The sequence below is a fragment of the Myotis lucifugus genome, unplaced genomic scaffold (assembly GCF_000147115.1).
Source record: "Myotis lucifugus unplaced genomic scaffold, Myoluc2.0 scaffold_37, whole genome shotgun sequence".
NCBI lineage: Eukaryota > Metazoa > Chordata > Mammalia > Chiroptera > Vespertilionidae > Myotis > Myotis lucifugus.
Window position 1 is genome coordinate 74,046 of NW_005871085.1, and position 12,513 is coordinate 86,558.

Here is a 12,513-nt window from a genome sequence, read left to right on the forward strand (position 1 = left end):
GACCCTGCACATTCCTCTTCACTCCTTGGCAGAGAGTGTGGTGGAGAGCCAGGTGCCCTCATTGTCCAGGTCTAAGGGCAGCACTGCAGCCATGCTACACAGCAGTTATACTCAATTATTTCTAATTCACTAAATCTACCGCTTATTGCCAAAGCTGTTCTCTGTGCCTGAAACTTCATCATCATCTGGCCAACCACTACAAGAAACTGGGGCAAGCAGCTTGATAGAGATCAGGGCTTACATAAGTGTCCTGGAGCCCAAAAGTGGGTGCCTGCACCTCTGGAGCGAGGTGGCATGTGCTACTCTGTGCCAGGTGCTGCTGATCTCATTTCCACGCTCACCCCTGGGCCCTGTGGCTGGGCATTCCGCCCAGTGGGCAGGCAGCGCTTGCCTTGCTGAATCTCACGTCTCTGAAGGTGATCGTCATCTGCAGATGAGCACCGTCTCGTGCACGATCGCACTCACTCCTTACCGTGGTGCAATGGGGAGCCACTCAGGGAAGCGTTTACTCTCCCCATTGTACAGCAGGAGAAAATGAACCTCAAAGATGTGGGCTGAGGCAGAGCAAGAGACTGGTTTCTGTTTTCAATACTGATTCCAGCCCCAGCCGGTTTGGCTCAGTGGATAGAGCGTCAGCCTGTGGACCAAAGGGTCCTGGGTTCCATTCTGGTCAAGGGCACGTACCTCGGTTGCAGTCTCCTTCCCTGGTTGGGGTGCATGTAGGAAGCAACCAATCGATGTGTTTCTCTCACATCAATATTTCTGTCTTTCCCTCTCGCACTCTCTCTAAAAACCAATGGGAAAAATATCCTTGGGTGAGGATTAAAAAAAAAATCAAAAATCTATAAGTAAAAATCAGTAAAAACGTATTAAAAAAATACTGAGTCCAGTGCTGTTTCCCCACCTTTACCTGCACCAAAGGACAAGGGCGAGAATGGCAGTGATGGCTGCTCCAAGTGCCCACACTCTCTGGAGACCCCTGGACGCTGCACTACAATACAGCAGACAGGACCATAATTTGCATAATAAACTCCTTAGGTTACATCTGGGTTTGGCCATTACAAATAACACTATAATAAAAACCTTTGCGCCCTGGCCGGTTTGGCTCAGTGGATAGAGCATTGGCCTGCAGACACAGGGGTCCTGAGTTCAATTCCGGTCAAGGGCATATGCCTGGGTTGCGGGCTTGGTCCCAGTGGGAGGCGTGCAGGAGGCAGCCGATCAATAATTCCCTCTCATCATTGACGTTTCTATTTCTCTCTTCCTTTCCCTTCCTCTCTGACATTAATAAAAGTATTTTAAAAAATCTTTGCATGCAGATTTTTCCTTCCTTTGGTGATGGCTCTTGTACCAAGTTATCATTTCCTTTCCAAAAGCTTGACCCCATTTACACCCTGACCAGTAGCCTTTGAGCGCATCTGTCACTGCACTCTTTGCCAAGTTCACGCATTAAAATTTAAACACACTCTTTAAAGATGTTGTGGGGTGATAAATGGCATCCTGCTGCCCTTCACATGAAATTTCCCTGGCTGCGAGGAAAGTTAAACATATTTCTGTTGTTCACTAGTTTTATTTACTTCTGTGTGATCTGTTCAGTCTCCTGCCCGTTATCTGCCCAGGGTCCTAATGGTTTTCTTGTCAACGTTCCCAATAATAACCATGTCTGTCACATTTCCTAGACTTTTAAGCATCTTGGTGGTATTCATTCTTTTTTTGTTGTTGCTAATTTAGTTTATAGTTTCATGTATTTTTATATTTCATACACCTGATTTCTCCTAGCATTACTGTCCCTTACAAATTCTTTTCCCTCCAGGGATTCAATTTCTATTTTACTTTCTTCAAAATTTCCTTTGGTTGTATTTGTGTGTCTTACTTTTTAGTCCGTTTGGAATTTATTTTGATGTACACCATGAGGAGGGTCAAAACCTTTTCCAAAGCTATATTTGGAAAACGCAATGAACAAAAAGAGGAGCCGGCTTGGGGCCGATTTTGCGATGCTGACAGACAAGTTGAAAGAGGCAGAGCGCCAGGGACTGTTTAGTTTTCACTTCGTTATCAAGGACAATGATCTTGGAACCGCAGAAAGGAGATCAAACATGGCTAAGAGGAAAGAGATGCCTGGGAGAGGCAAAGCAGAGAGCAAAAGGACACAAGGAAGATTCTGAATCTAAAAGAATGATCTCCCAGGGCAACGAAAGAGCAGAGAGACCTCACCGAGAGGCAGAAGATTTGGGCTGGAATCTTGACTTTGCCAGGAGTTACTGCTTACTCTGGGCTCCAGTTTCCATGTTTACTTACTGATTTATATATGTCAACTATGGAGGTGATGGACTTACAGAGATAAACAGGACAGTTACTGCCTCCAGGGGCTTGTAAGAGTTAACAGGTAAGTAAACCCTCAGGTATAATAGAGAGTAAGGACTGTTACAGAGAATCAGAGGAACTGAGCATGCTTCCCAGATTTTGACCATGAGCTTTTAAGAGTCAACGACCATCCCTAGAACGAAGCACTGTACACGTAAATGCGCACTGAATATCTGCTCACAAGTTGTTCCTTTGAAGCAGGGGTGGGGAACGTCTGGCCCGCGGGCCGTACAGGCTGGTGAAATCACTTGGTCTGGCCCTGCCACGGCATTAGGGGTGAGTTAATGAAATGTTTGACCAAATACAGCAGGCTCATTTTTAAGCTGATGATTTTGCATGGCCTGTGAATGATGTTATAAATATCCAAATGCCCCTTGGCAGAAAAAAGGTTCCCCACCCTTGCTTTAAAGGAAGACAAAGACTGAGTCCACTGGATTTAGAACCAGAAGGTCACTTCTAGTGGAGAGGCTTGGAAGCTAGGCTGGAAAGGGTTGAGAAATAGAAGGAAAAAACATGGAAACATGGAGATGCATCATGGACAGGTGATGCCTCTCTCTAGAAACCTGAAAGAGAAGGGGAGGAGAGAGGGTGAACACAAGCTAAAGAGAAGGACTTTATTTTTAAGGAGAGAGAGACCTGGACAGATTTATAGATGTGAGAGGAGGATCCAGTAGACAGGTGACAAAAGAGATAAACAAGATAAACAAGACAGCTCCGGAGAAGGTGGGAGGAGAGGCACCCAGAGCACAGGAGACCACTGGCTTTGAACGGGGGAGGCAGAGAAAGGATGGTGGAGGAGGTACGTAGGGGTGGATGGGGATGCAGGTAAGTTTGTGGATTGAAGGCTGGGAAGTTGAGTTCTTGACTGGTGATGACCTTTATTTTCTCTGCAGGCTCGATGTGAGATGTCTGCTTAAAATAGGGATGGAGTTTTAGCAGAACTGGAGATGGTGAGAGTAGGTTCTGAGAAGAACTACCAGGGACAGGACACAGGAGTGGTTGCAGCAGCAAGATGCTAGTGAGGTAATACCAGCAAGTGCTGCCATCTCAGCTATAGTTTCTCCCTCCACGGTAACTCCCTGGTGCTGGAATGGCTGGACGAGAAGTCATGCGAAGAGAAAGTGGTCAAGTGAGAAAGACAGTATTGGAAGCATGGGGCTCCACGTGATTATGGTGATTGACCTGGACTTGCTGAATGACTGAATCAATGAATAAATGAGAGGTGTTATAGTGCGGTGGTTAAAGTGGGACAGCTTTAGTTCAAAACGCTGCTCTAGCACGAGGCCATGGCAGGTAGGAGCCAATCAATGGAGGATTCTAAGCAGGAGGGTGATGTGATCAGATGGATTTCTTAGGAAGATCCCTGGGACCGTCAGAGCTGAGTCTGAATTTAGCTCTATCACTTAACTAGTTTTGTGCTCTTGAGCATGTAACTCATCCTCTCTGTGCATCAGTTTCCTAACACCCACAAATGGGGATAATAACAGTACCCATCTAATAGGGTCACTATGAGAATGGGATGAAGGAATTCAAAGGGTAGTAAACTGAAGAGTTTAATAAATGACAGCTATGAGGATGATGGACAGAGGAGGAAGAGGATGAGGAGGATGAAGAGGAGGGAGAGAGACAGGAAGAGGAGATGACTGCTGATGATTATGAAATAGAGTAACCAAGAGGTCATAGATGAGAGTGACGAAGAGGAGCAGAGGGTGGTACTGACATGAGCCCAATTCCCGATCATTTAAAAAAAAAATATTTTATTGATTTTTTACAGAGAGAAAGGGAGAGGGATAGAGAGTTAGAAACATTGATGAGCAAGAAACATTGACGAGCTGCCTCCTGCACACCCCCTACTGGGGATGTGCCCGCAGCCAAGGTACATGCTCTTGACCGGAATCGAACCTGGGACCCTTCAGTCTGCAGGCCGACGCTCTATCCACTGAGCCAAACTGGTTAGGGCTCCTAAGCATTTTTTATCTAAGGGTGGAGGAGCAATGGTTAGGGTGTGGTAACAGGGAATAAAGATGGGGATAAGAGGTACGCATAAAGAGCAGTATCCACTGGAGGCGGCTGCGAAGGAAATGGAATCCCAGGAGAGCTTGTCTCAGAGATTTGGAAAGGAGACTGCGGTGGGTGGAGACCATGGATGCTGGTCCCCCAGCAGAACCCTCATCAAGCAGTAGAGGCTGTGGTGTGTCCCAGCCTCATCACCCTTTTCACGTGCCCTGCACTGAGTGCCCCTAAGGCAGAGGTCCTCAAACTACGGCCCGCGGGCCACATGCAAATACAAATATTGTATTTGTTCCCGTTTTGTTTTTTTACTTCAAAATAAGATATGTGCAGTGTGCATAGGAATTTGTTCATAGTTTTTTTTTTTTAAACTATAGTCCGGCCCTCCAACGGTCTGAGGGACAGTGAACTGGCCCCCTGTTTAAAAAGTTTGAGGACCCCTGCCCTAAGTGAGGGAGTGTGAATGCTGAGCTCCTTCTGGGCAGAGCCCATCCCAAGGCTCTGCATCCCTCTCAGGCTTGGGTCAGAATATACACGTAGGTGAAGATGGACATTCAATCCCCACCCTGGGCCTGGGCCAATAGGCCTCCTATTACGGGGACCTGGTGGCCCTCTCTGCCTGTAGATTTCCCAGACTGTTAGCACACCCTGCCTTTCCCAGGAGGTCCGAGTTTCTCCCTCCTCTAGGCCTGGCCTCTGACCTCTACTTTTAGGTCATTTCCCAGGTCAGGCTCTACAGCCTAGACCAGTGATGGCGAACCTATGACACGCGTGTCAGAGGTGACACGCGAACTCATTTTTTGGTTGATTTTTCTTTGTTAAATGGCATTTAAATATATAAAATAAATATCAAAAATATAAATCTTTGTTTTACTATGGTTGCAAATATAAAAAAATTTCTTTATGTGACACGGAACCAGAGTTAAGTTAGGGTTTTTCAAAATGCTGACACGCCGAGCTCAAAAGGTTCGCCATCACTGGCCTAGACAGACAAATGTTTCACTCCCTAGTGCAATAGGACTTTCCTAACAGCAACACCACCAATAACAATAAAGTAACAAATAGCACTAATACTTGGCACAGATAGCACTTTCTGTGTCAAGCACTGTGCTAGGTACTTTAAAAAAAATGTTTATTGATTTCAGAGAGGATGGGAGAGGGAGAGAAAGAAACATCAATGATGTGGAGAATCATTCATTGGCTGCCTCCCACATACCCCACACTGGGGATTCACCCTGCAACCTGGGCATGTGCCCTGACTGGGACCGAACTGTGACTTCCTGGCTCATAGGTTGACACTCAACCACAGAGCCACGCCGGCAGGGCTGTGCTAGGTACTTCTATCTTTCACCTGGTTTAATTTTTAAAACTCTGAACGATGGGCAGTACCACTCATATTTCACAGATGGGACTACATCTAAGGGGCCTAAGTCATTTGCCTAAGGTAACCCAGCTTAGTGACAATGTTCAAATTTCAAGCTAAGTCTACATAACTCCATAATTGCCTTTCCCTCTTAAACCATTTTGTCTCTCTCAAATTCAGGGGCTCAAGACTATCCAGAGGCCAACCCCAACCCTCATCCCCTCCCCTCTCCCTGCTGGGCTGGAACCACTCCCATACCAACCCAGCCCAGGTCTCTAACCACCCTGAACTGATCACCAGCCAGAAGCCCCTCAGCAGTGAGGTCAGTCTCCCAGTTCAGCAATGAGGATGAGGAGGGAAATGGAGGAAGAGGAGGCAGCCAAGGGGATTGGGAAGGCAGCTCCCGGGGCCTCTGAAGCCCAGGCATCCTGGGAAGGGGGGTGGGGGAGCAGAGGTCGGAGGAATGGAGCCTGAGTGACTGCATGGCAAGCCCTGCCTCTCGTGTCCTGTCCTCTCCAGGCCTTAGGACGTAAAGGGGGAGGGAGTCTCTAGCCTTCATCAAACATCAGGAGGAGGATGCACAGGCCACAGCACCCCCCACACTGCATTATATCTCTAGTTTCAGGACTGTCTCTCCCCTCAGACTGTAAGTGACTATGGGTCAAAGACCGTGTTTAATTCATCTTTGTCTTCCTAGGGAGCAGCTCAATGATACCTGGTCAACCAGTGAGTGTGTGCAAGATGGAGCCAGGTGTACTTCGGAGAATTTCACAAGAGCTGGAGGCTGCCCCCTCTCACCATGGACTTACATATACCTACACCTTCATATACCTACACCCTCCCTGCCAACCTCAGCTTCCCCCGTCAAAAGTCCACTGGTGCTCTGAGTACACATGACCTGCTGGGAACTCCTGCCCCTGCTTGCTGGCTTGTTCAGGGCTCCTGGGATCTGGGAGATAAAAGGCCATGGGTATGCCCTAACCGGTTTGGCTCAGTGGATAGAGCGTCGGCCTGCGGCCTGAAGGGTCCCAGGTTCGATTCCAGTCAAGGGCATGTACCTTGGTTACGGGCACATCCCCAGTAGGGGGTGTGCAGGAGGCAGCTGATCGATGTTTCTCTCTCATCGATGTTTCTAACTCTCTATCCCTCTCCCTTCCTCTCTATAAAAAATCAATAAAAATAAATTAAAAAAAAATAAATAAAAGGCCCTGGGTAACTTATTTGTGGAGTTTTCGGTGCTACTGTTCAGTGAACAGGGAACCAAATGACCACAAATAGTGACGAGTAGAGGTCCCGTATGGATGAAGTAAGTATGGCCAGTCCTAACACAGGCTGTTTTGTGGGTTTAGTCTTCAGGACTCCTGGGTACCAGAAAAGTTATACACAACGAGAAACTGCTCACATAGCAAGCGGCAGGTAGCAGCCATGACTGAGGCCTAATACCTGTTCTCGCCCTGCCCAGCCTGGCCTTGGCTCCTGAACACAGAGCTGCCTCCTGCCAGAATTCTGCAGGTGAGGCTCCAGACAGGTGTAGAGAGCTCTCCGGTGGCTGCAGGAGCAGGACAAGCCTGTGGCTGGGCACCAGATGGGAGGGGCTTAGGGAAGCAGCCTCTCCCAGGTTTACGTGGGGCTTGGAGCCCGGAGAAGTGAAGAGCAGGGAGGTCCTCAGAAGGCCTTAGCCCCGGGCTTGGGGCGGGAAAGGGTCCGAAGAAGAGGCTTCCTGCGTAGCCAGGAGGGCCCAGGCAGGTCCGCTCTAGTGCTGGGACTGATGAGGCCCTGGGCATCACTGGCTTCCCTCTGCCAGCTCATCTCAAGACCCACATTATCGTTGACATTAGAGCCTGGGAAAACTCACGGAACTTCAGAGGGTGCCTCCTGCCTCTTCTCTCTCCTTCCCACTCACCCCACCAACCCTGCAAGGAGTTCTCATGACACAAGTCCGGTCCCAGATCCCTGGGCATGGCCTGCACAGGACAGGGCACAGACATCAGCACGGGTGAGCGTGTGCCTGCGCACAGCCACACGTCTTCATCCCAACTGCTCCAGTGCCTTTGATGGTCCTGCCGCCGAGGCCAGGCTAGGCGCGAGCTCCTCAGAGTCTTCCTGGGAAAAGTGAGCTCTGCCGCTGGCCCCTGAGGGCCTGAGTACAGTGAGTTTCCTGACTCTAGTTGGCTTCCCTCCTTTTCTTCTTTCTTTCCTCACTCCCTTGGATGAATTGTAAGAACCTTGAATTAACTGATCTTGGAAGGAACATATGATAAACACCCACCTGGCTGGCCTTGGCCCACCTGCTGCCTGTCCTATCCTAGCAGGAGGCAAGACCTGGTATTTGAGCCAATTCCAGGTCATTTATGGTGGCTGGGCACTGAGGGTAAAAAAAGCAAATGGGACCGGGGTCCTGCCCTCAGGGAGCTCCTCTGACAGGCGTCTATGGGCAGAGGAAAGGATGTGCCAGGAGGGGGGTGGGCCGACAGTCAGAAGGCCAGAGTGAGAAAGCAGCCTCCAGGCTCCCTAGGGTTCCCCACAGCAGACCCAATTTGCTCCCATTTCTCCCTTAAGAGACCTAGCCGTGAACCCAATTCTATTGCCTTCAGGACAATGAGAAGGGCTCTGAGGACACGAGGGTCCTAAAACCAGAGAAGTGCTCGCCCGGCCCCCTCTCCACCTGGTTTGCATGGCAGTGGGTGGGCCTGCTTGCAGCTGGGCTGGCTGAAGCCAAACCCTTTCCTCCCCTTCGGGAGCCAAGCTGGACCAGCAGGGCCTGGCTGCCTCCTTCAGCCCGGCTCTGAGGTGGGTCCCCTTCCCCACTGTCCCACCTACCTGAATTTCTGGACCTGACTTCTGTCTTCTCCCTCGCTTGCTACCTACTTGACACTGCCTGTACTTGGCCTTGCCTGGAAAAGGGCTGTGGAGTTAAACCAAATTGCACTGAGACCTCCATAGGCAGGTTAAGCTGTTCCCGCCTCCCAATTCTCCTCTAAACGTCCAGAAAGAATTAGCTTCTTACTGAAGGCAGAGGCCGTCTGTCACCATTCTCTCTGGTAGGAGGCATGGGTATCGGAAGACGAATGGGCTGAGCTCTGCAGTGCCCCTCCCCTGGGGTGGCTGGTGACAGCTGGTTGAGGGGAGAGGGGGATGGGCCTGCACAAGTTGGCAGGTGTCCCTATAGGCCCAGAGCTGAGATGTAGAGGACTCAGGAGGGGACTCGGTGTGTGGTCCACTAAGGAGCAGTCTGAGCCTACTTGGCCACATAAGCTCCCTGAAGAAACAGGCTCTGACCCTTGCCTGCCTGGAACATGACTATAGAATCTGATTATTCCCAGCGTGGAACCAGACTCAATGGCAAGTTGGGAACTGAACTGCAGGTCAGTGGTGAAAGTACAAAGTAGAGAGAGACCATTATATATGAGTTTGGGAATTAGCACTCTCAAGTTGAGGGATCTGCTGTCCCTGCAGAATGGCCCCAGGGTCCAAACAGGCCTTCCTCCTTTGGCTGAGAATGAGGGTGGACCCATTTGACCAGAGTCAGAGAGACCTCACAGCGAGTAAGAGGGACTTGGGGAGGCAGCTACAAGGTCAGGGCAGGAGAATATGAAGATTAGGAGTAACCCTAGAGCTTACACATAATAGCTTTCCTTACCAGAGGATCTAAAGCAGAGAAGGCCTGCAGGGGCTGTTGGGGAGGGACTTGGGAGCTGGGTTGGGGGTGTGGCTAGAGAAAGCTGAGAAAGGCCCTAGCAGCGGTTCTCAACCTGTGGGTCGCGACCATCGGAAAACACATATAGCATATCAGATATTTACATTACGATTCATAACAGTAGCAGAATTACAGTTATGAAGTAGCAACGAAAATAATTTTATGGTTGGGGGGTCACCACAACATGAGAAACTGTATTAAAGGGTTGCGGCATTAGGAAGGTTGAGAACCACTGCCCCACAGCCTGGGTACCTAGAGGCAGGGAGCAGATACCAGGCATATCAACTCCAGAAGCCTGGGGCAGCCACCTTTGGTTGAGTCTGAGTGTCTTTCAACTCTGGGTCATTAATGCTTCGTTTGAAAGGTTCCTCTTTGCTCTCTGCTGGGTTCAGAGGAAGGGACTGACCTGGAAGCTGGGCAAGGCCAGGGCAAGAAGAGCAGGGAAGGAGCTGGTGTACAGGGAGCTCACCACTCTCTCTTTGTAGACGATGTACTTCAACCACTTGAAGTCCTGCCACTTGAAGCCAGCGAGGACGAAGAGAGAATCACGTTCATATTGCTCAGGTCGCTGCATGGCGCCCTCGGGGTAGGTGATGCGCAGTGTAGTCTTGCTGCCCACGTCCTTCTCAAAGCCTTTCACTGGTGCTGAGTTCAGTCTACAGAGAGCAGCCCCAGTCAGAGCCTTGGGCTCACTGCATGTGGTCTGTGGTCTATGTTTGGGGAAGCACTCCGACCCCAGAATACCCCAGGTTCAGAGAATGGGGAGCCCAAGTCACCGGGGGCCATCTAGCTTTCTGATCCAAAATCCTCCAACCCAGGACGCTTCTTCAGGCTTCTGCTGACCTCCAGCCCAACTGGCCAGATGGCCAGACAATTCTCAATGGGCGCAGGCACCAGGGTCTGGGCCCGGACATGCAGGTGCCCGAGGCACTGCGTTGGGGAGTTTACCTGACCACAATGTCATAGTCATCAATTCGTGACCCCAGAGACTTGTTGGCAAGGACACCTCCGTTGCCTACGATGATGCAGCGGCGACAGCTGAGGCTGAGGGAGAAAGGCAGAGACCTCTGGAGAGCTGTCCACCAGGTATCCTTTCCCCTACCCTTTTGGCCCTTGACCCCATGCCCTTGACCAGGCACAGGCTGGGATAGAAGGAGAAAACGAATGGGCTTCTGGCAGTATTTCTAAGAGGCCAGAACCGAACTGCAGGCAGATGGGCCACCTGGAAACTCTCAGACATCCCCAGTCCCTGACACTTCTCCAGGAAAACATGGGTGTGGAAAGGGCTCGGACACTAGCGCCGTGTAGGTGAGAAAGGAGGCTCCGGTAAGATGGCACTCTGGGTCAAAGATTACCCAAGAGTTAGTGGGGTTTAGGCAGCTTTCAGGAGAGGGAAGTGAGCTGAGCTTGAGGGCTAAGCCAGAAAAGCAAGGACAGAGAAAGGGACTGGAGGCTCCAGGACTTGGGGCTGGGCTTATATTCAATCCAGAAGCCCCCGTGCTCCCATAAAGCCACCAGGGAACCCTACTCACTTTTCTCTCCAGCCCCTGACCCTGGGGGTCCTTCTATCTGGGTTCTGATGGCTTCAGAGGTATTACTGCCTCCTGGGTGTAAGCCTTGGCCCTTTTAGCTGTACCTACCACCTAGCTCCGCAGTCCCAATGTCAGGCACATCCCAGACCAGTGTCTTAGGTTTTTACCCTCAGACCTCTGCTGTCTGAGGAGTGAGATGTCTTGCCAAGTACTTACAGCTCATGGTGCAAGCCCAGCTAGACGGCCCCACTTCTCTGCTCCCCCACCCCAGCGTGTGTACTGTGTGTGCACATGTGGATACGTTGGAGAATCTGCTCATGTCCAGGAAAGGCCAGCTGGGCAGCTGAGGGGCAGGAGGCCGGGCAGTGAGTAGCTCACCTGTCCAAGGCAGGGGTCAGGCGGTACTCTTTGGTGACTGACAAGATGGCTTTGATTAGATTATCTGTGGAGAGAAGAGGGAGGTTAACGTTAGAGGATCACTTAAGTTCCCATGAAATGGTTTCCGGGTAGGGTGGAGGTGGAGGAGGGGAGAGGGAGCTCTGGGCACAGGCTGGCTGGGCTGCTGGCTTTCCTTTCTCCCTGAGAAAAGGAGAGGGCGCAGGGGAACAGGCAGACACACTCGGCTCTGCCTGGAGCCAGTCCCCAGCACCGGCATGCAGGTTCTTCCCCAGCCCTTCCCTGGCAGTCTCGTTTGGCTTTGGGAGGCTCTGAAGTCAGGCCTGGGACTTGCCCAGGAAGGGCTGGGCTGGCTCAGTAGAGGGTTGAGGTATTCTTGGGTCCCCTGGCCACATGATATCTCCCATTTAATAGTTATCTTATTTAATTCTGACCACATCCTAGTACAATGGTATTCTTCTCTCCACTTAACTGATGAAGAAGCTAAAGCGCAGGCAGGTTAAGCAACTTGTCCAAGGTCATAGCTAGTAAAAGGGCAGCAGTGGGATCTGATCCTTCTGTGTCTGACCCTAAAGCTCATACTCCATCATGCCATGAAACAGAGCAGGAACCTGACACAGAAATGGAACTGTTACTATCAGGATGGGAAAGTCTAAGTTAGGAGAGGGCCCACGAGTGCGGACCCTATGGCAATGGAAGCAGACAGTTCTGAGACTATAGGCTGAGGACTGAAGGGTCCTAGGTTCAATTCTGGACAAGGGCACATGCCCGGGTTGTGGACTCAACCCCCCGTAGTGGGTGTGCAGGAGGTAGCCAATCAATGATTGTCTCTCATCATTGATGTTTCTATCTCTCCCTCTCCCTTTCGCTCTGAAATCAATAAAATATATATATACACACAATGGGGAAAGTACACAAAAAAGTACTAAATACCATTAATCATCAGGATAATGGATATTAAAACCAAACAAAATAGCCTAGGAATTCCATAAAAATATCTAAAGTGATGATAAGGATATGAAGAAACAACAACCCTCACATCACCTCCCTCACTGGCGGGGAAGTATAACAGGATGGCCATTTTGGAAAACAGTTTGGAAATTTCTTATCACATAATCCAACAATTTCACCCTAAGGTGTGTTTTCATTTC

The 12,513-nt window shown here is 50.1% G+C and overlaps 1 protein-coding gene across 1 annotated transcript in view; it reads right to left on the reverse strand.

Moving 5' to 3' along the window:
- ST3GAL3 (ST3 beta-galactoside alpha-2,3-sialyltransferase 3) overlaps positions 1-12,513 on the reverse strand; it is a 167,106-nt gene that overhangs the window by 9,632 nt on the left and 144,961 nt on the right. The window contains exons 7-9 of the mRNA XM_023752809.1: positions 11,345-11,408; positions 10,383-10,478; positions 9,904-10,090 (exon numbers count right to left, since the gene is read on the reverse strand). Of these exons, the coding sequence (XP_023608577.1) occupies positions 9,904-10,090; positions 10,383-10,478; positions 11,345-11,408 (347 nt within the window). The remainder of the gene's footprint in view (positions 1-9,903; positions 10,091-10,382; positions 10,479-11,344; positions 11,409-12,513) is intronic.